This window comes from Ascaphus truei, chromosome 14, assembly GCF_040206685.1.
Source record: "Ascaphus truei isolate aAscTru1 chromosome 14, aAscTru1.hap1, whole genome shotgun sequence".
NCBI lineage: Eukaryota > Metazoa > Chordata > Amphibia > Anura > Ascaphidae > Ascaphus > Ascaphus truei.
The window spans coordinates 42587067-42614085 of NC_134496.1; the positions used below are offsets into that span (position 1 = coordinate 42587067).

General features: G+C 42.5%; 2 protein-coding genes across 4 annotated transcripts in view; both read right to left on the reverse strand.

Annotated features, from left to right (window-relative positions):
* Positions 1–1123: 1123 nt before the first annotated feature.
* SERPINI2 (serpin family I member 2) lies at positions 1124–22159 on the reverse strand. 2 transcript variants are annotated; one of them, XM_075569375.1, is made up of 9 exons: positions 21761–22159; positions 18718–19017; positions 16239–16469; positions 11966–12160; positions 10871–11063; positions 9779–9876; positions 8266–8352; positions 6545–6631; positions 1124–1460 (listed from the first exon to the last, which is right to left on the reverse strand). In XM_075569375.1, exons 1-9 carry the CDS (start codon positions 21816–21818, stop codon positions 1384–1386), a joined length of 1326 nt encoding a protein of 441 aa, XP_075425490.1. In that variant the 5' UTR covers positions 21819–22159; the 3' UTR covers positions 1124–1383. The 2 variants fall into 2 exon arrangements, with proteins under 2 accessions (XP_075425490.1, XP_075425491.1); XM_075569376.1 differs by lacking the exon at positions 21761–22159 and adding an exon at positions 19498–19549.
* Positions 22160–25311: 3152 nt separating this feature from the next.
* WDR49 (WD repeat domain 49) overlaps positions 25312–27019 on the reverse strand; it is a 51203-nt gene continuing 49495 nt past the window's right edge. For both annotated transcript variants that reach the window (XM_075570622.1, XM_075570621.1), the window contains one exon: positions 25312–26789. In XM_075570622.1, coding sequence (XP_075426737.1) covers positions 26641–26789 — 149 coding nt within the window. In that variant the 3' untranslated portion in view covers positions 25312–26640. The remainder of the gene's footprint in view (positions 26790–27019) is intronic.

The window sequence follows — 27019 nt, forward strand, 5'->3', positions numbered from 1 at the left end:
TACGGGACAATAATGCGTCCCAACAGACATTTCAGGGAAAACTGGACAATGCATTGGAAAAAAGGGACAATCCCGTATATATGGGTGTAAGACAGGCCTGCACAACTCCAGTCCGCAAGAAGCTTCTTTACTTACCTGTGAGCTGTATGCTGTGGGGCTCTCTCTACAAGGGACTCATCCACCTACCATCCCCTAACAGAGGACGCTGGAAGAGACTGATGAGACGACTGCTGACCCAGTGCATGCTGAGATCCATCTGAGGGTGTCGCACAGTGTCATCTCCTGGTGTGGTAAACCTATATACCAACTGCTTGTTTATTTCCTACTTGATGTACGCAGAACTATTTATTTTTAACCATAAAGTCACATTTTATACTTTAATACACTATGTGCGTTGTGCGCCTTGTTCTTTTGTTTTTTGACCACACATATTTGTATTTTCCTAAACTGTAGCTCATTAACCCCTTAAGCCTCCCGCATCAATCCCAGTGTATGTGTTGATGCAACACTGGATCAGAAACAATACATTTTTACAGGGGAATATACATTAGGATGCTGAAGCAAGGTAAAAACACATTACTGGACCACAGTCCAGTTAACCCCTTGCTTCCCAGGTGAGAGTAGGGGGTGGCCAAATGGGGTGTAACCCCTTTAATCCCGGGCCAGACCCCATCTACCATGACAGCCACAATCAATGGCATTGCGGCTATCTATTGGCCCTGTAGTGACAACCACTATATTAATCCCCCCCACCACCCCTCCTCCCCACTACACCTGATGACTACCATTTTCAGTGCCGGCGGTCCTCATGGAGATTTCCATATGGCCGCCGCTACAGGGCCAATGGGAGGCCGCAATGACATCGATTGCAGCTTCTGACTGACCTGTGGATCCTGCAAGATTTGGCAGCCATATTGTTTCCTCAGGAGGGTGTACCAGTGAGTATGCAGTGCCTCAGAAAATACAGGGCTCACCGGCACTAAAAATAGAGCAGTTCAGCTCTGGGGGGCCCACTGGTTCCAACTTTGCTTTAAAAAAAATTTAAATTTCCCAGGAAGGAATCTTTCCAAAATACAGTTCACACTTTTTGTTTTTTTTCCAAATCAAATTTTTATTTGTTGTTAAATCCATATTTCCATCATCTTGTATACTCTTTTCTAAGGTGGATAAATCTTCTGCCCAGACATAATTTACTAACGAGTAAATAGTTTACACACGTAGGGCATCATTCTATATAGTCCGATGTAGCCGTTCGAGCCAGAAAACCCCATTAACTTCATGGAGGGGTTTACCATTCGAAAATGCCCATTTGGGACAATATAGAATAAGTCCCTTAGCTTCACCGGAAATGTCTGTTTTAAGAGTATGTGCCTTTCCTTTTATCTATAGGGATTCCAAATCCCGTCCTCTTGCATCTTTCACATCTGGGTTTGTCACCTTCCCCATAAACAGAATCGATCCTAGGGGGGGGGGGGGGGGGGAAACACATATTAGAATACAATAATATTTAATAATAATACCTTTATTTCTTATAGCATTTTTCTCCTAATGGGACTCAAAGTGCTTCACAATTACAGTATAGTGTGTGGCACAAGGAGCCGACACTGGGCATTGAACCTGGTTACCCTGCTTAAAACACAGGGTCTTTGTTATCAGAGTCAGTGTCTTTACTCACTGAGCCACTCCTTTCACGAGTCCTCACCCGGCATTTAGTTTACATGTCTGGGGGAAGAGTGCAGGGCCTCTGCAACTGCTGCACACCACCCCCCCTAGAAAATCCCGTGCCCCCCCCCCTAGAAAATCCCGTGCCCCCCCCCCTAGAAAATCCCGTGCCCCCCCTGGGGGGGACGGCCCCCAGGTTGCGAACCCCTGTAGTAATTGAATAAAGTACTTATTTTTTTACATTATCGGTAGTCGTTTCAATGATGTATTTAATATCAGATTATTGGCTTATTTTAAAACATGGGGATTTTCATCCATTGCACACTAAGCTAAAAACAAAATGTGTTGCTGACAGTGGATAATTTGTCACGGCCATTGTGTTTGAGACTGGTGTTCTATCACATACTGTGCTTGTGTGATGCCTACGGTATGTTGCAGAGCAGATATAGATCTTAAATTGATTTCATGAATCTGAGTGGTCATGCATCACTGCTTTTTCCACCTGGTAGCAAGTTAACCTGTTCACCTCCTGTTCTGTGGTAGGATTTCCCATTTTCTGACTGTAACCGTGGCCTTTGAGAGTCTGTGACATGTCACATATGGTTATGATAGCCATTAGCTTGTATGGACCATAAACCAGCCCCTGTAGTCTATTTCGGCCATGAAAGTCACAGATGAAAGTGGTATAGATCTCAAAGATTGACCAGTTTGCAATTTATCAGCATGTATCACCCTCCCCACTAACAGTCCAGTCAAAGAAAGATAAAAGCTAATGGTAATAAATACTCCTTTATGCACTAGCAAATAAAAATATCCCTTGTTAGCACATTCACGTCTCAGACAGGTCTGCAACCCCGCTTTTCAACATTATCTCCTATCGTACAATGCTTCCACTGCAGCTAGGGATTCTGGGAAATGACATGCAAATGAGCACAGTGTCACCCTTTTGCTTCAAATCCATTTTAACATGGATCCTATAAGCTTACACCTGCCGTTATGTACTAGCAAACACTACTGCTCTTGGTTATTTGTAAGAGAAATAATAGGACCATGTAGCACAACGAATACGTTCTATATACAGCCCCAAACCGCTGTCCTGCCATTTAACCAATGCTAATAAAATAATTACAAATATGCCTGTCATCAATATATTATAGTCTGGTGCTGTAATTTAGATCCAATAATGTCAGTGAGTAACTATTGACTGACAGATTTGAATAGAACGTATCAACATTTTCTCCATTATTTTTTTTAATCAAATGGAAACCGCCAGATCTAATGTCAAATGTTTCAACTTAAAAAAGAGTAATTTGCTTGCAGATAAACAACGGAAGTGCAATGGGAAGATCAGCCTAAAAAGTGCTCAAAAAGGGAGCCTATTACATGGCACTCCGTCCTCAGCAGGCAGTGTTAGGCTGCGCTGCGATTATGCAAAAGTACTGCAATGCTCGCGCATCTGTGACGTCACATTTGCGCCTTCGCAGAGCGACATGTGCACAAGCACATTCTTCTGAGTGCGCGGCTGCAGGAGAGGCAAGGCTGACATCTGTACTTTGATTGGACGGCTGTGTCACGTGACGCGCCCGTCACAATCTGAAAACAAATTTTCCACTCTCTTCAACTGTCTCCCGCATTGCAGTAGGACGCAGCGCAACCATCGCCATAGGTATAATCACTTTGTGGGGATGTACACTCTTTGTTTTGGCGCCACTGGCGTTTTTTTGGTGTAATCACAGCTTTAGCGACCATATCGGGGTCTAATCTTCAAGCCCTAAAAAGTGGCACAAAGGATTTTTTTTCGTTGCAAGCCTCGCTGTAGAATTCCAGCGCCTGGCTGCGTTGATGTAGCAATCTTATGTGCACCAGTTTGTACGCTACGAGATGAGAGATTTTACAGAGCAAGTGGGAGGAGTTAGGGGGAAATTACATGTGCGTGTTGGTGTAACTCTCTGTATTAAGACTTGCAGGTTTTCTGCGCGGTTTTTCTCAGTCCCCTTGCAGTGATTTTGCTGCACAATTTAAGCGTAGCAGTAGAAATACTCCATAAATAAGATGCAATTTGGACAAAAAAAATAATCAACATTTTTAGACGCCAATATTTCACAGCAGATCTACTGTTTCATACATAGACCTGTATCCTTTTGTAGGGTTTCCACATTACTTTGTAAGAACTTGTGCTACAAGATTTTGTATTAAGATACTGCTACAAAAATCTACAATCTCGGTTTGCATTAGAACCTTGCAAAATTGTGTGAAAAATCTCTTTACTGCACGATCAATATTTTGCTTCTGGTTTACTTATGTTGTATGTAACATGAGCGGATCTCTGCCTGTTATTCATGCAGAGGAGGCACTGCCTTGCCCTGTAATGAAATCTGATTTGTGACATTCAGTGACTTGGCAATGCTGTGGACTGTCAACCTAGAGGTGAAATATTTTATTTGCAATTGTCATCTGCTGAGCCATTAACTAAAACTGCTGTCACAATAACATGCGACATATGTTAAAAATTGACAGCTTTTCGTTTCTTCATTGACTTCAATAAATTCCTTATACAGCCTAACGATTCATCTTTGTGAAATATTAAAAATAGAAAAGCGTGTTGTATGGTGCTCTAAAAGACTAACTGTGGTAGCAAATGATAATGCTGGGAAAAAACAACCGTTTATATATTGAATGTACAATAGGATGTAACCTGGTAAAAATGATCCCACAATGCAAGGCAGTAAGGACAAAGTCATTTACACCTGCCGGTGTCCAGTAGATTATAACATCCTAATTTTGTAACAGTATGAATCAACGGTCAAACTGGAACAGACTCACTTGGGATTCTTTGTCCATGATGAGTGATGAGTCCATTGAATCCAGAGTCCCAGGGTTGAGTGTGCTTCCGTTAGTAGATGAGCATCAAAGTAGGTGGAGAGAGAAAAAAATGGAGCACTGTTTCCATCAGCAAACAAGACCACCAGGAAAGCATTCCCATAATATTAAAGCTATTTTAATGGATCCCAGAATTAATACAACACACACCAACGCGTTTCGGACCTGTGATAGTCCTTTCTCACCTTGAGAAAGGACTATCACAGGTCCGAAACGCGTTGGTGTGTATTGTATTAATTCTGGATCCATTAAAATAGCTTTAATATTATGGGAACGCTTTCCTGGTGGTCTTTTTTTGCTGATGGAAACAGTGCTCCGTTTTTTTTTCTCTCTCCACCTACTTTGTGAAATATTAATACAGCACAAATATATATATATATATATATATATATATATATATATATATATATATATATACTATATACTCTTCTATTTTAAACTATATATGTAATAATTTCTTCATGTTGTGGGGAGCGCAAGATGCCACCAAAAATACAAGATGTAAAGAAAACATATTGCACTATATCTAGTCTGTATGAAGAGGAAACCCTGTTGAAATCTTATGATACCAAACTCACATGACCCCAGTAGGTTAAAGGTCGTAATTAGGGTTGTCCGGTGGGTTCTCCAAAAATACTGGACACAATGGTGAAATGTGCGAGACACACACACGCTTGAGACACACACACACCTCTCCCTGCTCCGTGCTGTTTCCTCCTCTCCTTGGCCCCACCCTCAGGCCCCTGACACCTCCTCCTGATTGGCTGCATTACCCAGCAGCAGCCAATCAGGATGGAGGAAGCTGGTCAGCAACAACCCTGCTCGGGAAATCCCACAGCCCCCACCAAGTCGGTCAGGTCACTATTTCCCGAGAGGTGATACCAGACACATACATATCCGGTATCACCACTAATTTTGTACTGGACAGAGTGTCCAAATATAGGACAGTCCGGTTCAATACTGGACACCTGGCAACCCTAGAATTGACCCAATTAATTATGTCCAAGGATCCTTCTGACAGTTTCTCCTTCTAAAAGCAACAAATAGTGTAGATTGTCTTGATTGTGTATATAAAAAAATTAAATGCCTAAAAATTACCACTCACATTCTAAAAATCCTTTGCTGGTTAAATGATCTGCATAGAATAGAGTTGGTTCCAAGCGCAACCAGCGAATCCCCCACTCAGAGAAAGATCTCAACGCCAACGTCTCCAGACCTGATGCCTACTTTCCACTCTCTGTTACTTGCAGTCTCGGGGTCTCGCAGTTGCTGATCAAGCACCAGTCTCCTCTCTCCAGATGCCGGCTCAACGCATTTCGCTGCTGCTTTATCAGAATGCGAGTGTTCATTGTGAAGCTTTGCATATTACTGCCTTTAACCTACTGGAGCCATGTGAGTTTGGCATCATAAGGTTTCAACAGAATTTCATCTTCCTACAGTCTGGATCAATGGTGGCCAACTCCAGACCTCATGGGCCACCAACAGGTCAGGTTTTCAGGATATCCCTGCTTCAGCGCAGGTGGCTCAATCAGGGACTCAGTCATAATGATACCAACATACAAGTCAGTCATAATGACTGAGCCACCTGGGCTGAAGCAGGGATATCCTGAAAACCTGACCTGTTGGTGGCCCTTGACTTGAGCAGTGGAGTTGGCCACCCCTGGTTAAGATTTATTAATGTTTTCTTTGTTTCTTGTATTTTTGGCGTGATTCTGCGCTCGGCACAACACGAAGATAGAGCACCTACCATAGGAGCGACAAGGACGGTGCATCTGGGTTTTTGAGTAGCAAATCTGTTTATTATTATTATTTTTAATAACTTTCTGTAGTTAATCACAAATTATAACACTCTACAAATAGAAATCACCATTTTTAATTTGCACTATGCAAACAATATGGATGTGACACTTGAAAAGAATTAGATGTGAAGAGCGCCTGGGGTTGATTGTATATTTCGTGTTCGCATATGTAAATCATTGGAATATATTTGTAATAAACATACCTGATTGGTTATGTCTAATGAAAAACAGGAAAGGGCGATCGGCCGCAAACCTGCGATGACTCAGACTCATTGCAGCTACTTGCATTCCTGCAAATGTACAATACAGATAAATTAGACATTGTTACGTTTTTTTTTATATGCTATCTTATAATTATATTATGATTCATCTGCTTGCAGGGGGTACATTTATTTCCCGTCCTATTTAAACGGCCTGAAGATTTACTTAAAGCAGCAGTCTGTGCAAGTAACCATTTTGTTTGACTTTTATTTTTTTTAATTACTTTATAATTTCTTCTCTTGCTCTTTCCGTGACTGTTTATATATTTTTTTAATCTGATGTTCCATAAAGGAGATAGAAGCATTTAAAATATTCAGTGCCCGGGTAGTTAAAATGGAGCTGTCCCCAGAGTCCATTGTCGTGTAAAGTTTACTATGGTAACCTCAGAAACTAGAGATTAAAAAAAATCATGTTTTTAACACTAGAAAAACATAAAAAATATATATTTAGGGAGCAAGACACTAACATTGTAGGCGTTAGACTCGTATATGCTATTGAGGGGGTTGCTGCTTTAAAATATAAACATTGAGATACAACAATAACATAAAATAATAATTGCAGCCGTTTATTCAGTAAGATGTGTAAAAGATGTAGAAGTGGTGTGGGTTTCACTTTATCATATTTTTAAATGGAAATTGGTGTAAATAGTGTCACATACGTACTGTATCTGCGTCTCTCTCTCTTGCCCATTAATACATTTCATCTATGAGTTACAACCATTTGTAAGGTTATAGTTAAACGGGCATGGCAAAGTCGAGGCGGTGGGGGCTTAAAATGTCATCTCTGGTGCCTAAGGTTTTGTAACTGCTGCATCAAACGCCCTCGCAACGCAGGGCCGGACTCAAGTAGTCTGTGTAGGCCCTGGGCACTCTCATAATCGTAGGCCCCCAAGTTCGATCTATAGATTCTATAGAGATATTTGCATTGTATACAATGTATAGGTCCCATAATATAATAATAGATCTATATAATATATGCCTTTGATACTTTGATACTATTACTATGATATGTTGTTTGTAATACTGTTAGCGGTATTGCCTGATATGTAACTGTCCGCCTCTAATGATCGAGGAGGCCATGAGTTACTGGGAAGAAGGTTAGGGCTCATCCAGGCTGAGAGCATGTGCGCGCAAGGTCTTGACAAAGCACCTTGGCGCGAAACACGTAGGTGTGGGCTACTTGCTCCTGTATGTCTTTTTCATGATCCATTAAAATAACCATTTTTTTATTCACGGGAACGCATCCTCTGCAATCATTTTCCTATATGGAAGTAGTGCTCTGCTTTCTTCTTTGCTTTTCCTTTTTCGTATTATTATAATAAAAAGTTTTTGTAAAGTAATTCAATTAAAGCAAATTCCGAAGTTTAATGTAGCAGTTTTTTCCCCCTCATTTTTGAGTCGTCAAACATTTTTGGCCCAAAAACATTTTCTTAGGCCCTTGGGAGCTTCGTATGGCCTTGACACTGTGGCTATTGAGGCCAGTGGATAATTCAGGCACTCCCCTCTCGATCAACAAACTCCTCAAATGCCCCAACCACCCTCTGCTCAGCACACTTCTGGCTCCTAAAGAATCTGTCTGGCTCCTAAGTATTATATATTTTTGTCCACCCCTACATTTAAAAGAGAGCTATGTAACTGTGCATGCTTTTGCAATCATTTCATACCTGTGGAGGCAGCAGCTTCGCTCCCTTCTTCATTTATTTCAACTGAAACCTTCTGAACCACCTTGGAGATGTATAGGTTAGATGAATCTAATGGAAAGTTCCAGATAAATTGATAGATCGATAATCTGGTACGTTGAATTCAAGTCTATAAAGCATTTACTAATCAGATGTATTTGCAGAGATCATAGGCACTGCTACACTATTTCCTCAGACCAAATATTTCGCATAATGTTCCCAAATTCTGTAGTCTATTGCAAGTACAAGAACTACTGTACTTCAAGAGTGATAATGTGACTATGATATTGTTTTGGTGTTTTCGTTTAAAGGACCAGTTCATGCAATGTTCTACTTGTGTGTTATTGTTTTTAATAAATTGGACCTGTGGTATTAGATAATACTACATATTTTGTTTTGTTTTTAAATTCAACACAATACACTTTTTAATGAGTTTCGATATACTGAGCATCCTTTGATTTCTATAGCAGGTTTTAACACTAGCAGTGCAAGATTATTGCAACACTTTCCTGTTTGTGATAATTTGTTGCCAATATTCCCAGCAGTTTGAGCTTCAAACAGTAACAATAAATAATGTTACATTAGTAATATAAGAATACATTGTAGCTGCTGAGTTACACTGACTGAAGAATTGATTGAAACTGAAAGGCAGCAATTTAGTGAACCCTGGGAAGCAGGATCTTTACTGCTCACAGGAGTACGAAACGATTGGCTGCTTAGAATTAGATCATTCTTTTTCAATAAAGGTAACTGCAGACCGGGGATCTCGGCTGCACGCACCACCAGCCTGGCAGGCGCGTGTGCAGCGCTGACACCGGGGCCTCAGCCTAAAGCCGATTTCAATAAGATGTAGTATGGATTTTTGGTTTTGCACATTATTAGTTTTGTGGATATGGAGTTAACATAATGACTGTTCCTGTTTTAAGTGACATACTATTATTTCACCTAATTTCATGGAACTTACTTAGTGCATCTAGTGTTAATGTTCGATACTTCTCCCAGTCTAAGCAAAATAAGAAAATATGCATTACAGGAGAAGGAGTGTCTCAGTGAGGAAAGACACTGCCTGCACTTGAGTTTGCATCAGGGGAACCTGGTTCAATTCCCAGTGTCGGCTCCTTGAGACCTTGGGCAAGTCATTTTATCTCCCTGTGCCTCAGGCACCAAAAAGATAGATTGTAAGCTCCACAAGGACTGTGTCTGCAAAATGTCTTTGTAAAGCGCTACGTAAAACTAGCAGCGCTATACAAGAACATGCTATTATTATTAATAATACAGAAAACCAAAGTTCTCGTATTTGACCCAGTGTTGGAAAAACAAGTGAATGTGTGGGAACCCCATATATTAGCCCTTACATTGAATAACACATTAACCAATAACACTACATGATCATTGTTGCATGATGTAAGCCTGTGAACTTTGCCAACATTATTCTTTAGTTAATTGAAGTTAACGCTACTGATTAAAGCTACTAATTAGCATGAATTAAACGCAGCACCTGCTATTCCAGAAAGATCACAATTCTGATTGAATATGTCCGTGACGTTCAGGTTAAGGAGAGATCTTTTTAAGTCAACTTTATGTTCTATTTTAAACCTGCAAAAGGTAAAACAAAAATGGAAAATTCAAATGAGTAAATCATTTAAATTAGTTTTATTTTTTTTGATTAGTCAATGACAATCAACAACCTGTAATTTTCTCTCAATATTTCCATAAAAAACACTTCACTTCACTTCTTCAGTGATCAATGGCTGGGATAATTGTGGGTATCATGAGATAACATTTTCTTATTTGTAATATAAATAGCTACATATCTGAAAGTTTGCTTTACCTCGTAGAGTCTATTTTTCCCTTCAATATTTATGGTCTTACATTTTAAACAATAGTTTTACAGGTAGTCCTCGCTATCCAATGCTTCACTTTACAATGAATTGCATATCCAACGCAACCCTATGGGCCGTTTTTGAACGCCAGAATGCGTTATCCGACGCTCACCGCCACGGATTAACATGGGACTCACTTTACAACGGTTTCACTATCCAACACTACTTCCAGAACCGGATTCCGTTGGATAACCGAGGACCGCCTGTACAGTTAGAAAAGGGCCATAGAACATCGATAACACTTTTGTGGAATTATGTAAAGTACAGGCATACCCCGCATTAACGTACGCAATGGGACCGGAGCATGTATGTAAAGCGAAAATGTACTTAAAGTGAAGCACTCCCTTTTCCCCACTTATTGATGCATGTACTGTACTGCAATCATCATATACGTGCATAACTGATGTAAATAACACATGTTTAACAGGCTCTATAGTCTCCCCGCTTGCACACAGCTTCGCTGCAGGTAGGGAGGCAGTTCAGGACGTGCTGACAGGCGCATGCGTGAACTGCCGTTTGCCTATTGGGCGATATGTACTTACTCGCGAGTGTACTTAAAGTGAGTGTACTTAAAGCGGGGTATGCCTGTATTGAGACATTTCACCGGCCATGGTGAGTATGGCAAATAATTTTCGACAGGTTGTTGAAGTTAATAGTCTTTGAAGCCTTTAATTTAAACAATCAGCTGAAATTCAGCCAAAGCACACCTTGGCAAACTGAGTTCAACCACCTCTTCTTCCATGTCAGTCAACCAGCCTTTGATAAGAGGAGCTGTAATTATCTTTTCCACCTCTTCTATTTCCACATTTTCTGAAGGGAGGGTTAGAATTAAACTCAATGTTTCTCCTTTGTAAGGTAGTTCCAAAACTTGGTAGCTTACATTCTTCCCTGTAAAATAACCTGAGACAATGGTAAAAAAAATAAGTACTGGTTAAATTGAAGGCATAGAAACATATAACTGATAGCAGATAAGAACTACTTGACCTACACTTGTCTACACATGCTGCTGTCTGGTGTGAAGTTCCGACCTCATTTTCCATAGTTGGGATACTGTTGTCTATTTGCCGTTTTTAATTCCTTTACTGTTTAACTTCCATCAAATATCTCTACAAACTGTTTCTACCTTGATTATACCACAATGTATTTAAAAGCTTCTATCACGTACACCCTCTGCCGCCTCCTTCTTGAGCAGTGTTTTAAAAAGGTATTCAATGGGCATCCCTAAATAGCTCCCTGTAATTTTCAGGTAATTTGAAAATGGTACCAAATAAAGAAGAATTTACAATGCATCTGATCTCAGACATGCTATTAGAGAGGTTTGGGGATCCTTACAATGCATCTGATCTCAGACGCGCTATTAGAGAGGTTTGGGGATCCTTACAATGCATCTGATCTCAGATGCGCTATTAGAGAGGGTCGGGGATCCTTACAATGCATCTGATCTCAGATGCGCTATTAGAGAGGGTTGGGGCTCCTTACTATGCATCTGATCTCAGACGCGCTATTAGAGAGGGTTGGGGCTCCTTACTATGCATCTGATCTCAGATGCGCTATTAGAGAGGGTTGGGGCTCCTTACTATGCATCTGATCTCAGACGCGCTATTAGAGAGGGTTGGGGCTCCTTACTATGCATCTGATCTCAGACGCGCTATTAGAGAGGGTCGGGGCTCCTCAGAATTTCACAATATAATGATAGGGTTCCTTAACCAAAGAAAGGTTGAAAACCACTGTTCTAGAGTGAACCTGTTGAGGTCTAATTCCGTATACTATAATTATAAACATAAAATGTATCAAGCAATTACCAAGCTTTGTTGTCAAATGCAGATGCATCATTGGTAGCTTTGTTGCAAACCCTCTTTTCACTGTAAATTCTTCCATCCGAGTTTCTTCTGGACTGAATTTGTGTTTCCATTCTCCTTTAAAATAAATAGCATTGACCAGGACAAGTCTCGTGAGTGGGCCAAAGTCTTCACTTGCAAACATGTTCCTGACTTTTCCTGGACAAAAAAAAGAAAAACAGGTGAACAGTTCTTTCTACTTAGACGGCTTTCAGTCTTGTTTTAATCCCTTTTCCCAGTGACACTTTGTTATTGACGTTTCCTATGAACTGTACATGACAAGCTTTTATACGCTTTGGCTTTTGTGGCAATAAGGAATTACATGGTTTGGACGTGTCTACCTTGTATTTGTCGTGCTGACATTTCTGTCAATAGGTGTTTCCAGTATCCAGCTAGGAAATTGAATTAGATGATAACAACGACCACAAACATACCCACAATTCTCAGCAGCTGTAAACATTAATAGAGAGTAGTTTCCTTTAAACTCTTTTTTTTTTTTACTGGGGGGCTAGTTTTGCGTGTTGATTTGTCAGGGCCGCCGACAGATTTCCTGGGGCCCAGGAGTAAAGTGTAGACCATGCCTCGCCCCCCTCCCATGTCCGTGTCCCCGCGCCCCCGGCCTTGCGACCCCTCCCCTTTTCACAGCTGTATTTTTCCCCTCCCTCTCTGTCTCTCACTCTCCCCTCCACTATCACTCAATTACCGCCTGCTCACACTCATTTCCCCCTCCTCCCGACCGCACACACACACAATTCCCCCCCACACACTGTCCACACAACCCGCCAAACACACAGACACACACACACACACAATAATTATCCCCCCACAATACACACAATACCCCCCAAATACAAACACCACTACCCCCCACAAATACAAACATCACTAAACCCCCGATACAAACACCATCACCACCTCCCCAGATACAAACACCACTACCCCCCAGATACAAACACCATTCCCCCCCAGATACAAACACCACTCCCCCCCAGATACAAACACCACTCCCCCCGATACAAACACCACTAAACCCCCCCAGATACAAACACCATCACCACCTCCCCAGATACAAACACCACTCCCCCCCCAGATCAAACACCACTCCCCCCCAGATACAAACACTCCTCCCCCCAGATACAAACACTCCTCCCCCCAGATACAAACACTCCTCCCCCCCGATACAAACACCACTAAATCCCCTGATACAAACACCACTACCCCCCAGATACAAAGACCACTAACCACCCCCCCAGATACAAATACAACTACTACTCCCCAGATACAAACACCACTACCCCTCGATACAAACACCACTACCCCTCGATACAAACACCACTACCCCCCAGCTACAAACACCACTACCCCCCAGCTACAAACACCACTACCCCCCAGCTACAAACACCACTACCCCCCAGATACAAACACCACTACTCCCGATACAAACACCACTACCCCCCAGATACAAACATCACTACCCCCGATACAAACACCACTACCCTCGATACAAACACCACTACCCCCGATACAAACACCACTACCCCCCCAGATACAAACACCACTACCCCAGATACAAACACCACTACCCCCGATACAAACACCACTACCCCAGATACAAACACCACTACCCCCCAGATACAAACACCACTACCCCCCAGATACAAACACCACTACCCCCCAGATACAAACACCACTACCCCCCAGATACAAACACCACTACCCCCCAGATACAAACACCACTACCCCCGATACAAACACCACTACCCCCGATACAAACACCACTACCCCCGATACAAACACCACTACCACCGATACAAACACCACCACTACCCCCCCGATACAAACACCACTACCCCCCAATACACACACTACTACCCCCCCAGATACAAACACCACCACTACCCCACCAGATACAAACACTACCACTACCCCCCGATACAAACACCACCACTACCCCCCCGATACAAACACCACTACCCCCCCATATATGAACACCACCACTAACCTCCCCCCCAATACAAACACCACCAACCCTCCAGATACAAACACCACCACTATGCACCCCCCCAGATACAATTACCCCTCCCCAGGTTTAATTACTAATACTACTCCCCCCCCCCCGATACAATTACTACTTACCTCTGGTTGTCGAAGACTGAGCCACTGATTGAGCCACCTGTGCTGAAGCAGGGATATCCTGAACACCTGACCCATTGGTAGCTCTTAAGCACTAGAGTTTGCCTCACCTGCTGTTGAGGTTTTAACCATTTCACTTGATGCTATAATGGCTTTCACGCATTTAATACGTTTAGTAAATACCCCCCATTTAGTTTGCTTCGAAATATAGATGAATAGTTTAGTTTGTTACACATTGCTTTAATTTTTCCTTTTTTCAACCTAAATATTTTTTTTTAAATTACTATTATTATTATTATAATTATTCAGTAGTTTCCTGGTTAGATAAAGGTATCTCTGCAATCACTCAGCATAAGAAAGGAATCCGTAAAAAGCATTTAAATGCATATTAAAGAGATACTTTATTATTTTCACTTAAAAAACAACATTTTTTTTTTCCCCTCGTTTTTTTTTTCACAGTGGACATTTCAACTAATGCAACGGTTTTATGCCGTTGGATAGTTAGATAGATGCTTTCAAAATGGCAAAGAAACAGCTCACAGCATGTATTAATGATTTGCAATAATTGTGAGAAGAGAACATGTGAATTCCAAAGTTCTATTTATTTTGCTGACTGATGATGCAGAGAAAAAAAAACACTTTGTTACCAAGATATTTTCCCTGCAGCCGTTCTTAGAAGTTAATGTGAGAGGAAATATGTATGAACAGATGTGTCCAATGCTACTGGTCACAAGGGTTACAGGACATTGCAGCACGGCAAAGACTATTTTTTTTTATTCAGTGTTGTTGCCTAAACAATATATCACACTAGGACAGGGGTGGACAACTCGAGTCCTCAAGGGCTACCAACAGGTCAGGTTTTCAGGATATCCTGGCTTCAGCACAGGTGGCGCAATCAGCCTTCGGCACAGCTTGAGACACCTGTGTTAAAGCAGGGATAAATAGAGAGGTGACAAGCAGCTCACCAGGAGTATTCCTAAATTATAGGTATATGTAAGAGATTGCAAGGTGCATAGGGGAATAAACGTATATATTATTAACAAGGTTGAACCAAGAAGGATCAGAAAGAGACCCAAAAATTTGCACTCGTGCCAGTGTATATATTGTATGAAATAGGGATTCAAAATATCCCTGAGATGTAATATCTCATAGAGGCAAGCGTATTGACTTACTGAATAGACTTTCCTCTATGAGATATTACCTCTCAAGGATAATTTGAATCCATATTTCATACAATATAAACACTGGCACGAGTACAAATTTTGGGGTCTCTTTCTGATCCTTCTTGGATCAACCTTGTTAAGAAATAAAGCAGGGATAGCCTGGAACCCTGACCTGTTGTGGCCCTTGAGCACTGGAGTTGCCCACCCCTGCAGTAGGGAGTGTTAAGTATGAGAGATACTTAAGTATGAGACATTATCAGTTGTTATCAGCAATTCAATTCAATGGCCATTAGTGATTGCTAATGTCAATTGTACTTTTGGTGAATTAATGGTGATCTCACAGAAACAATGGAGTAATATAAAATTGCTATAAAAGGACAGGAGCAATAGAAATATATAAACCCCAAACGTTAAAATAATTCCCTCCTAACATTTCTATTAAAATGACTACATCAGTATTAGGCGATATCTTTTTTATTTGGTCTAACAATAGATATTATAAGACAAGCTTTCAAGAGTTCTCTCTCTCTTCCTCAGCATTGCTGACCCGAGTAAGAGAGGAGAACTCTCGAAAGCTTGTCTTATAATATCTATTTTATACCAAATAAAAGAGGTATCGCCTAATACTGACGTACTCATTTAATCTTCACTATCGCAACTGGACTAACACGGCTATTTCTCTATTCAACATTAGACATTTATGCAGTCTGCAAACTCACGTGAAATAATGTATGATTTGTATGTCGGTTCAATAAAACCCGACCCTAACGTACTAAAAATCGAGTTCTCTCCCCACAACAATAAGTCTATTGCAATTCTATAATATGTAATACAAGTTCTATAAAGGGCAGCTACCTGTTAAATATGGTAGAATATTAGTAACTAACTGGAACAGTCAATTGCAATACAGAAAGTGTAGCTCCGAAGAATTGATAGATTACCATGTGTTTGCATTTCTACCCATGCGTTCATTGTTTCAGCAGAAGCCTTTGAATCTTGGAAATTCACCAGCTTTATTGCACTCTTGAAAACGTCCTCGTTGCTATGGAGATACTGCTCCTTCACATGGAATCCGTCTTGAAGGTAGAGGGCATGGGCGAGATTAAATGTAAATTCCTTATTTTTGTCTGAGATGACAGCGAGAAGTGTTTTGAGTCCAGAAAACTCTTCACCTAGAGAAAATGATTTGTGTGTTAGTGGCTTTTAATGATCAACATAAACATAACGAATGCCAAGCGTGTTCTTCTCCGGCAGAAAACCAGGTATAGAATTTGTTTTTCTTGTGCTCGCCAAGGTATATTGTTTTGCAGGATTTAGCAAAAATGTTTGCTCCAATTATACAATATAATGTGACAAATGTACCTGCAGTTATTTTTATTTTGAAAGATTGTTGCTTCAATTAGAAATATGCTAGTGCAAAACAATTATGCTGGAGCAAAACTTTTAATTGGATCCCTTTCTGGCGGATGTGCAAACAACGCATTCTAACGCAGGATATAGCTCAGGGGAGCGCAATCTTTTTTCCTGCGCTCCCCTGCCGGCTCTTCCCCTCTCTTCTCGCCCCCTCCCCCCCCCCCTCTTACCTTGGCTCCAGCATCGGCCTCATGACGTCACGTTTCCGTGGCGACTCGTCTCCAGGAGCAAGGTAAGTGCAGTTTACAGAGGCCTTCGCCGGCACTTAATTTAAGTGCCTTCGGGAAGCGCGCTGGGCCTCTGTAAACCCCGCGCCCCCGCAGACAATCTCGTGGCGCCCCCCAGTTTGCGCACCACACGGCAAAGGGTTTGGGAGACCGGGCCGGATTAGGATGTGCTGGGCCCTCCGGTGGAAGTGGTCGGGGTACTTACCTTGTGGAGCGGCCCTCCTTCTGCAGTGTTGCGGTGTTATGATGTCACGGCGACATGTGACATCGGGTCGCCATGACAACGAGACGCTGCAGGAGGAGGGCCACTCCGATGAAGGCAAGACCCCCTCAAAACACACACTTTGTGGTGAGGAGCACACACTTAGCTTGGGGGCCGGTCTGGGGCCCCTCGTTTTCTCCTCTGGTTGGGCGGAAGTTAGATCCTGGCACTGGCAGGAAGAGGAGTAAGCAGGGACCCGCTAAAGGCATGGGGCCTGATTGAGCCACCTAAGCAGAAGCAGAAATGGCTTGAGCCACCTGTGCTGAAGCAGGGATATCCTGAACCTGACCTGTTGGGGGAGTCTTGAGGACTGGAGTTGAGCCCCCCCCCCCCCCCCCCCCGGTGTAGAGGGGTAGAAAATGTGCTGTTCGTGAAGGTCACTTGAAGGTCACCATATAGTTGCAGTAGTGTGCAATTTTCAGTGCAAAATGTCAGTACAACTTCTGGTTGAGAGCATAGGGAAGACATCTCCCCCGACAGGCAAATGTGATATATCACTGTGCAGCAGGCATACTAAACACTTAGGCTTTATTCTATATACCCGCTGAAGAAGCCCATTGGGGCGTTTTCTGACAAATTCCCCATTGACTTCAATGAGAAATTTCATCCGAAAATGGTCCGAACGACCTGCTTTGGTGGACAAAGATTCAACGCGTTATTTAAAACTGTAAAATTGGACTAAATCTCACATCTGTAAACCTGTTTTGCAGCCAAAAGTTGCTTAGTACTGGAGCCATGCAATAATCCAGGGGTGCTCAACCCCAGTCCTCAAGCCCCCCAACAGGTCAGGTTTTCAGGATAGCCCAGTTTCAGCACAGGTTGCTCAATCGGTCAAGGCTTCAGCACAGGTAGTTCAAACAGTCCCTGCTTCAGCACAGGTGGCTCAATCAGAGGCTCAGTCAGAGCCTTTCATTGAGCCACCTCTGCTGAAGCAGGGAAATACTGAAAACCTGACCTGTTGGGGGGAGCTTGGGAACTGGAGTTGAGCACCCCGGCAAATAATCCTTAACCCAATAAAGAAATTCCACCCTTCAGGAGATCCTCAACATTGCTGCTCTTTGTCAACCATAAGAGTTTTTCTTTTTAGCTTCCATTCGCAATGGCATCATGCGTCCCTGATACTATTTCCTACAGCAAACTCTTTCGAAATATAGGAGGCTGATCAATGCTAACAAGCAGCGCAGGGGTACAGAACGCATCAACAGAGCTGTCAAAATTCTCTGAATGAATAGTGCTGTCCATCCCACGTAGGGCACTACTCTATCCAATTTCTGAATGTATTCATCTATGATGGATATCTTGTCCAAAGATGATTGCAAAATAAATCGGTTGTGGTTCCAGCCCAAACTTTTTCATTTCACCTGGGCTCCCTAGTTATCTTCCATACATTAACGCCCTTGGTGTTGGAGGCCAAATTCTCTCTGTTCGCAGGAGGAGGAAGCACTGATGAGTCTTACCTGTGCTACAAAACGACTTGCAGAAATTACATATTTGGGATTAATAAAAAAGAAGACTCACTTTCTTGATTTCCCTGCAGTTTTAAAGCTTGTTTTATCTGATGCAATGTTGTTCCTCTTGCTCCCAATTTTATCATTCCAAGGATCAAAAAGCTGCCAAGTGGGGAAAAAATGATGTTGTCGTCCATAGCAGCTGAACGAATAGCACGGAACAGATCCACAGCAAGTTCTGTAACGGTATCTCCCCACAGGCTTGAAGCATTGCAGGTTACAGAAACTCCAGTAAGGGTCACAAGTAAGATGGGGAGAAAGGTTTGTCTCATTGTATCACAGTCTTCAAGTGCTCTTTTGGGTTCTGAAACTGAAAACGCATAATACAAGCTCAGGACATTACAAAAAAATCTAATTTTACTTTACTGTCCTAAAACTATATGATTTGGGGGGAACATTCCATTGAAAACTGCTTAACTGTTAAAATCCGACAGAAGAGAAAATATAATGAAATTTACACTTGCTGTTTCTCCCTAGTATGCGAAGAATTACTGATGCATCATGCTTAAGTTTTTCTTAAAATAGTTGCCTTTATAAACATAATCAGTTCCAGGAGCTGGTTCCAATTTACCTAATTGTATGTGCTAACATACAATACATGTATTACGTTGGTAGTCAAAGCAATATTTGTTGATTAACATTTTCTCATTTAAATCCATACATAATTAATAGGGCCAAATAAAAGGTAAAAATTAAAAGCATGTTATTTTGTGCTCATTTGAAAAAAAATGTATAGCTTTTTCCTCTCTCTTATTTTGCCACCCTTAGTTTTAACTTAAAGGGCACTTACTTGTAAAGCAGTACAGTATTTCCCCTGGCAAGAAAAGTAAATGTCTCCGAAAGCTTAGGGAGAACAGGTATAGTACATTTAAGCTGTCAGGCGAATGATTAATTTTCTAAATGCCAGAACATGTTTGTTGACATTGCTATCTTGAGACTTTTAGGCCACACTAAAAATATTATGTCTGCATGTTCAGTCAACAGTTATGGGTCAGACAGTGGCTGTCTCTCTAACCCCCTGCTTACTGATTCACAAATTTGATTCACCAAAAACTGAAAGTCCGGATACATTTTTTTTTTGCTGTCAAATACCGTTTGACAGTTATTGAGATACGTGTGGAACCTGAGAGTTTGGCCAAATCTGGGGGTTTTGGCTCTTCCACTTTGTTTTTTTTGAAAACACGTGTCTAGCTTTCACAATTTTTGACAAACTGGTCAGTTGTAGCTGAAGCATTTTTTGGCTTAGTGTCCATGATAAAAAATATTCGGTGTAAATGGTGGTCTGGCGGATGGTGATATAAACACGATTTCATTTGTCTCTGCTGACAGCTCGTAGAAGAACATACAGAAATGTCTGGAATAGGCCGACATGCAGGAAAAGTATTACTTTCTTATGTTGGGCAAGCTGGTCCTAGATCCAAGCTCAGTCCTCACGGTCTGCCAACAGCACAGGGTTTTAAGGGTTCAATGATGAGCAGGTAGATAGAAGGTGGTACCCTGTGTGGAAGTATAATATTTTTTTTATATTATTAACATATGTATAACTAAAAAAAAAAGCCATGCCTTGTGCTACAGTGTATCATGGGTAGCAGTGAAGCAGTAGAGTAGACATATGAAAGAAGTTTTTATTCTCATGTTTATAAAAGCTGACTCTATTTTGTTATTTTTTCCTAGATGGGCTTCTCGCTTTACTTCTTTTCTGTAAAAATTCCTTTGAGCAGTTAGGCGAATGAGGGGAAACAGCTAAGGGTTTTGGAGGGTTCCCTAAATGATATCTTTCTTTGTCCTGTCTAGTTTGCAAAATATAATTGGTAATTATGTAGAAATAAAATAGGATGCCCGATGAAGTCATTTGGGCGGATATTGCAAAATTATGTATTGACGACTATTTCTTTTTGGTATAAAATTGTCACGCTGTTCTGCCCGCAGACCAGACTAACCCCCAATACTGAGGTGGAAAGTGAGTAACCACGCAACCGCAGTAGTGAGAGAGCGTGCCCGGAGTGTGGATTGGTTGTGTGGACAAGGTCAGGGGTACCAGGGTAGGTAAAGTACTTGCCAGATCCGGGCGTAGAGAAGGTGCCGTAGTAAAGTCCGAAGCCAGAGGTCGAGGATAACAGAGTTCCGGGAAGTGGAGGTCCAAATGCCGAGTTCAAGGGATCCGAGAGGTAAGCGTGGTCGAGTGGAAGCCGGGGTCGTAGAGCCAGAGAGGGGAGGAAGACAAGCCGATTCGGTAACGAAGCTGGAACTGAGAGAGAGCTAGGCACAGTGAGAAACAGCACAAGGCAGACGAACTATGCAGAGCGGAGTTGGAGAGGAAACACGGGGGTTATAAAGTGAGGAGGACCAATGGGAGGAAGGGGCAGAGCAGAGGTGCGCCCAGGAGCCCTTTGTGATCGGGCAGGGATTAATGGCCTGGTTTGTTGCCGGAGGATGGTGGGAGGAGCTGAGCCTGAGAGCGGAGATGGCCGGGGGGCGGAGTTACCCGGCCGGTGCAGTGAATAAATTAAGTTGCGCGCGCCCTGTAAGCGGAGCGACCACGAGTCCGGCGTCGGTGGCATGCGTGCAAGCCGCGGGGGGCGGAGGAGCGGGCCGAGGCACCAAGCAGGGACGGAGGAGACCGCAGCCAGCGGTACAGGTAAGGAAGGGCAGCGCCGAGGGCGGCGTGTGCCCCAAGTCCTGACAAAAATAGACTGTTTGGGGCATATATAGTTAGTGCCTTTGTGTTAGTCAGACAGTAATGTTTGATTCGTATTAAATGCACTCTTGCTAAGGGCTGTTTGCAATAAAGTCTCTATTCAAATCTTTTACCTGAAAAGTGACAAGTGTGGAACTTAATTTTTCCATAACACATGTTAGTCCGCATAGTAAGCAGATAAAGAGGCTTTTGTAATCATAAAAAAAAGAACAAAAGACAGGTAAAACAATGAAACCTGTATTGCTGCTTTAATCTAGCTATAAATATCTACTAATTTGTACACGTATGTGTAACACATTCCCCCCCTCTCTGGAAGATGTACTACTGGTTACTGCTGTTTGTGGTGCGGTCATACCTGTGAGGTTCCAGGAGGGCTGAGTGGTCCGCGATGGTGTGGGGATCAGGACAGGCATTTGGTGATAGTCTTCACTCAGGGTGTCAGTGCCTCCAGCAGGCTCCAGAATTTCCAGAGACAGTCCTCACCAGAACAGACTTCTTTCACACCCCTGCCCAATAGACTATAGACTCGGGCAGGGGTATATAAAACAAAGGGACTTTATTGGTGCAGTCACTGCAAATGTTATACAGCGGATGCAGATGGATGTCAGAGGGTCCCAGGCCTCTGGATGGTGCTTGGCCTTATGGTCATAGTAAGGCCTCTCATCTCTCTTGACCAGCCAGCCCAGGAGGGACTGACTGGTAGGTCTCACCCCCAAGCCGGGAGGAACCTGGCTCACCTCCTCTCTCCAGGAGGGGTGGAAAAGAACTCCTATAATTTAGTACTTCCTCTCTGATGCACCAGAAGGGGAGGGCACAAGGTCTGTACCACTATTGGCTGTACACAGACCCTTGTGGCACCGCCTCTTCTGTCACTCAGAGAGTCAGCACTAGGGGGGGGTGGTCAATGCCCCCAGGATAGCCTGTCACAGTCTAGAGCTCCTATGGGCTTACATGACAGGGGGTAGAGAGACCGTCTGGACCAGCCATGCTACATATGCATTGTGCTAAAACCTTGATGACTGAACGCTGAGCAGCCTGGTGGAGATACACATAACTCATTGAACCAGAGGGTTGGTAGCTTTGCAGATTTAGGTCTGATGAGAAAAATAGAAAAAGCAACAAATATCAAACAACCATCACTGCTATTTATTGGTGTGTTTAAGATCTTATTCCTATCTGAGGAAGAAGCAGAACTTCCACTGCAAAGACATAGCGATTTGGCCCTGTCATAAAAGAGTAAGTTGTACAGAAAATCACAGTGGTGACCAAGACTGAAAATAAATGGAGAATCCGTCAGTACAGAATGTGATGAGGACGGAATGGGGAAGTTAGAGGTAATAAATAGCACCCCCGTGATATGTTATTAACAGGGTTGAGCGCTTCAAACAATATAAATGTAAAAGCAATGTGTGAATATATATTGCTGCAGCCTGTCTGTAATAAAACATGTAAGCCTTTTTCTTTTTACCGTACTATAGCCACTAGGTGGAGCCCACACATGTACCATATCCAAGGGCTTGGTATATTTGTTTCTTTGTATTAGTGCATAAAACAAATATGTTGAATAATAAAAGCTGAAGTGTTTGTTAAAGTCAGTGAGAACTAAGTTCTGGTTTGGGCATTTACATACATGTACACATACACCTTTTAAGCTATGGTGGGTGAAAAAGGCGACAAGAAACCTCCACCATATTTCATATAGCAAATAAAAAGATCACTTGTGAGCACATTCACATGTCTTAGGCCTGTAATATAGAGCACGCTGTTGCGCTACCGTGCGTGCGTCAATTACAATTGACTGTGGGAGGCTGACGTTGATACAGTCGAGAAGCGTGTGCGCACGGCCGTGAGTGGTGGCGTGGCAGACCAGAGAAAGTACAAGAGAATTGTATTTTCGCGCTGTCGCCGCGCCACATGATGCTATGAACCAATCACAGCGCGGCCTAGCGCTGTGATGTCATAGCTATGCCCCCTAGCCGCGCACGTCACTGCTTACCCTCTACAAACCAAACGCCTGCGCCACGTGCAACGCCGTGCGCACGCCCGCACACGCACCAGCTAGCACTACAATACAAGCCTTAGACAGGTCTGCAACACTGCCCTTCACCATTATCACCCAGCATAGGGCAAGGGATTCTGGGAAATGGCATGCAAATAAGCACAGTGCCACCCTTTAGCTTCAAATCTATTTCAACATGGACCCTTATGCAGCTTATGCATTATGCATTATACTGCTTTTCAGCACAGCATGGGCATCAGATGCAAAGCCAGAAAACCACTCACAGTGGTTGTGAGTCATAGAGTCACTGTAAGCGTTTTTTCTGACTTTGCATCTGATTCCCATGCTGTGCTTAAAAGCTGTGTTAACAGCGAGCATTAGCTTATAAGGGTTCCATGTAAAAGTGGATTTCAGGCACAAATATATGTGTGTGTGTGTGTGTGTGTGTGTGTGTGTGTGTGTGTGTGTGTGTGTGTGTGTGTGTGTGTGTGTGTGTGTGTGTGTGTGTGTGTGTGTGTGTGTGTGTGTGTGTGTGTGTGTGTGTGTACTTCAGTGTAGGTGATACCTTTTTTATTTGGACTAACAATTTATATCATAGGACAAGCTTAAGAGAGTTCTCCTTTCTTCTTCAGGTCAGCAATACTGGTTTACAAAGGAATCTATAGCTAAAACAGAGGTTAGGAAAGCAAGGGGAAAAAAACAACAACAAAACAGAGACATTGGAAGGGTAATAAACGGTGACAAGGAACAGCATGAATGGGGAAGGGGGTGCTGGGGGGGGGGGGAAGGTGTGGATAAGAGCATTGGTTATTCTGCACTGCAAATGGACTAACACAGCTATTTCTGATATATATATATACACACACAGCGAGTATTAGCTTATATGGATTCCATGTAACAATGGTTTTTCAGGCAAAAGGTGACATGGTGTGCTCATTTGCATGTCATTTCCCAGAATCCCTTGCTGCAGTGGAAACGTATGCTGGGTGATAATGGTGAAAGGCAGGGTTGCAGACCTGCCTAAGACATGCAAATGTGCTCACAAGTGATCTTTTTATTTGATGTATATATATATATATATATATATATATATATATACATCTAAAATGCTGCTGCCAGACTTGTCTACCTCACTCACCACTCCACTTCTGCTGCGCCACTCTGCGAATCCCTACACTGACTTCCCATATATTTTAGAATCAAATTTAAAACCCTAATTCTGACTTACAAAGCTCTCAACAATGCTACTCCCCCTTACATCTCTGCCCTCATCCCCAAATATATCCCTAAACGGCCTCTAAGTTCTACCTATGACAACTGCCTTTCCTCCTGCCTTATTACCTCCTCTCACTCCTGTCTACAAGACTTCTCCCGTGCTGCCCCCACTCTCTGGAATTCCCTACCCCACACCATCAAACTCTCCCCCAGCTTCCAGTCATTTAAATAAACCTGAAAACTCACCTTTTCAAGAAAGCCTATCTGGCACACCCCTAAAATCTACCACCCCCTTTAACCCTATTGGGACCTGCTGTGCGGCTAAACCAAACTCCATGCTAACACCTCTTAAGATCCGCCCCTAACCTAAATGGGATCAGCTGGGCGGCTAGACCATACTCCATCCTGATGTATACTCCATCCCACAATGAACAGCCGCTTTACCTTTTGTTTCAACATTGTCCCTTATTCCCTCTAGAGTGTAAGCTCCCAGGATCAGTGCCCTCATTACCGTCTGTATGTTTGCGCTTGCCTGTCCTTATTGGGCATGTCATTTTGTTTATGTAATATACATAACTTTGTACCCTTATTGTACCGCGCTGCGGAATATGTTGGCAATTTACAAATAAACGATGATGATAATAATACTCAGACACAGAAGGTAAATATTATATTATAATTTACATGTATTATATGTGCACAACAGTTTTATTATTTTTTACATTATATGGGTTGGGGGAAAAAATTGTATTATAATGATCAACAAGTATCTATAGATGCACAGAATTGCACATTTATATAATAGTAGTCTTGGTATGAGTGGATAGACCTGCTCTTGTCTGAAACAAATGTAGAGTATGAATACACCGCTGATACGTACCAGGGATTCTGAATCCGTTGCCGAACTTGGGCACCATGTATTATTTATCTTTATTATAGTATTATTTGCTATTGTATCATTACAAAGGCCTAAAGATTACAAATAGGCTCCAGCTGATGTGCCGTCAACACACCACACACTTAGTCATCATCATGACTAAGACAATATTTGGTACAAGTCAAACGTTTCTTGCTCAGGGATTGTTCGGTGATTGCACTAGAACATATAATACCTTGCAACTGAGCGCACATTTCGGCGGTGTTACCATTATATACATACTCACTTTATTGCGGTCTAGAACTAGAGATTGGCGAATTTGGATCCGCAGCGGATCGGCCGGTTCCTTTGGTCTGCGGATTTCAGCGGATCAATGTCAAAAAGGGCGATTTCAGGTTTTGCGGATTTTTTAAAAATTATTACCAATACACTTCGTGGATTCCGCAGCCCGTGGACTGGTTTGTAGAATCCAATCCGCGGATTCCGCGATCTTAAGAATCCGCCAACGGATTGCTGAATCCGCGGATTGGATTCTACAAATCAGTCCACGGGTTGTATCCAATGGTGGATTTTGATGAATCCGCGTGGATTTAAACTGCCCGAATCCGCTTGCGGATTTTACACCGCGAGACGGATTTTGGTGGGGGGGGGGGGGGGGGGGGAAATGCATGAAAATCCGTTACACAGATTAGTGCAGATTCACCCCTCCCCATCTAGGACTTTTCGCCGCCACTCTTAATTCCCATGTTCTTCCCTCTTGTGTGTTCACCATTGAATCGCCGAATCAAATATGAATACAAGTTCTCCTGAGGGACAGCACTTTTCCCAAGCAGGACGCTCGCAGTCGGACTTAACAGTATTAAATCTCAAAGGAAATGTTAAAGATACACTGGTGCAGCCTATAATTTACTGTGCGGAGTGGGGCGATTTCTTACATTCTGGAGGGATTCTCTGCCAAACTAATTGGTAAAGGGCATGTTTATCACACAGGATAAACAAATGTTACTATACAATGTGCTTAAATACAAACCAGCAGTTTACATCGCATTACTCTTTTTACTCCTGTTTCATAATATACAAATGTATCCAGAAAATAGACATTTTCTGTCTTTAACATTCCCAGGATTCGCACAACCAGAATGGTTTACTTTTCGTTGAGCCTTGCTGGGTTTTTTTGTTTCTTTTTATCTTGGCTTTCGTGGCACGTTTTCTCATTCAGTTGCTTTGCTTTTAGTTCACGTTCCAAAATGTCTCTTGGGAAGAGGCTTCTCTCATCAAACACGGCTTTCAGCGCTGCAACAGTGATAGAACCAAATCTACATTATTCATGCGGCTGGCGAGTACCCAAAAAGTCTTTATTAGCACCGAGCACTGCTAAACTGTCCCACTTTTACTTCACCGTGCTCTCCCTTATCGGAGACAAGGTGACATTTTTAGATGACGAAGAACAGCAGCCATGCAAAATGAATAACTGTTTTTAATATATGCATTTAAGAAACATGTGCTTGTTTTGTCTTCATCTC

Bases quoted from the DNA above. Each gene is read 5' to 3' on its own strand.
- SERPINI2 (XM_075569375.1), bottom strand. From the start codon at position 21,818: ATGCCTGTCCTGATCCCCACACCATCGCGGACCACTCAGCCCTCCTGG. The intron at 16,470-18,717 runs GTGAGTCTTCTT...CATTTTCTCTAG, and splicing joins ACTGCAGGGAAATCAAGAAA to GTGAAGAGTTTTCTGGACTC. The intron at 8,353-9,778 runs GTGCTGCGTTTA...ACTTTCCATTAG, and splicing joins TGATCTTTCTGGAATAGCAG to ATTCATCTAACCTATACATC.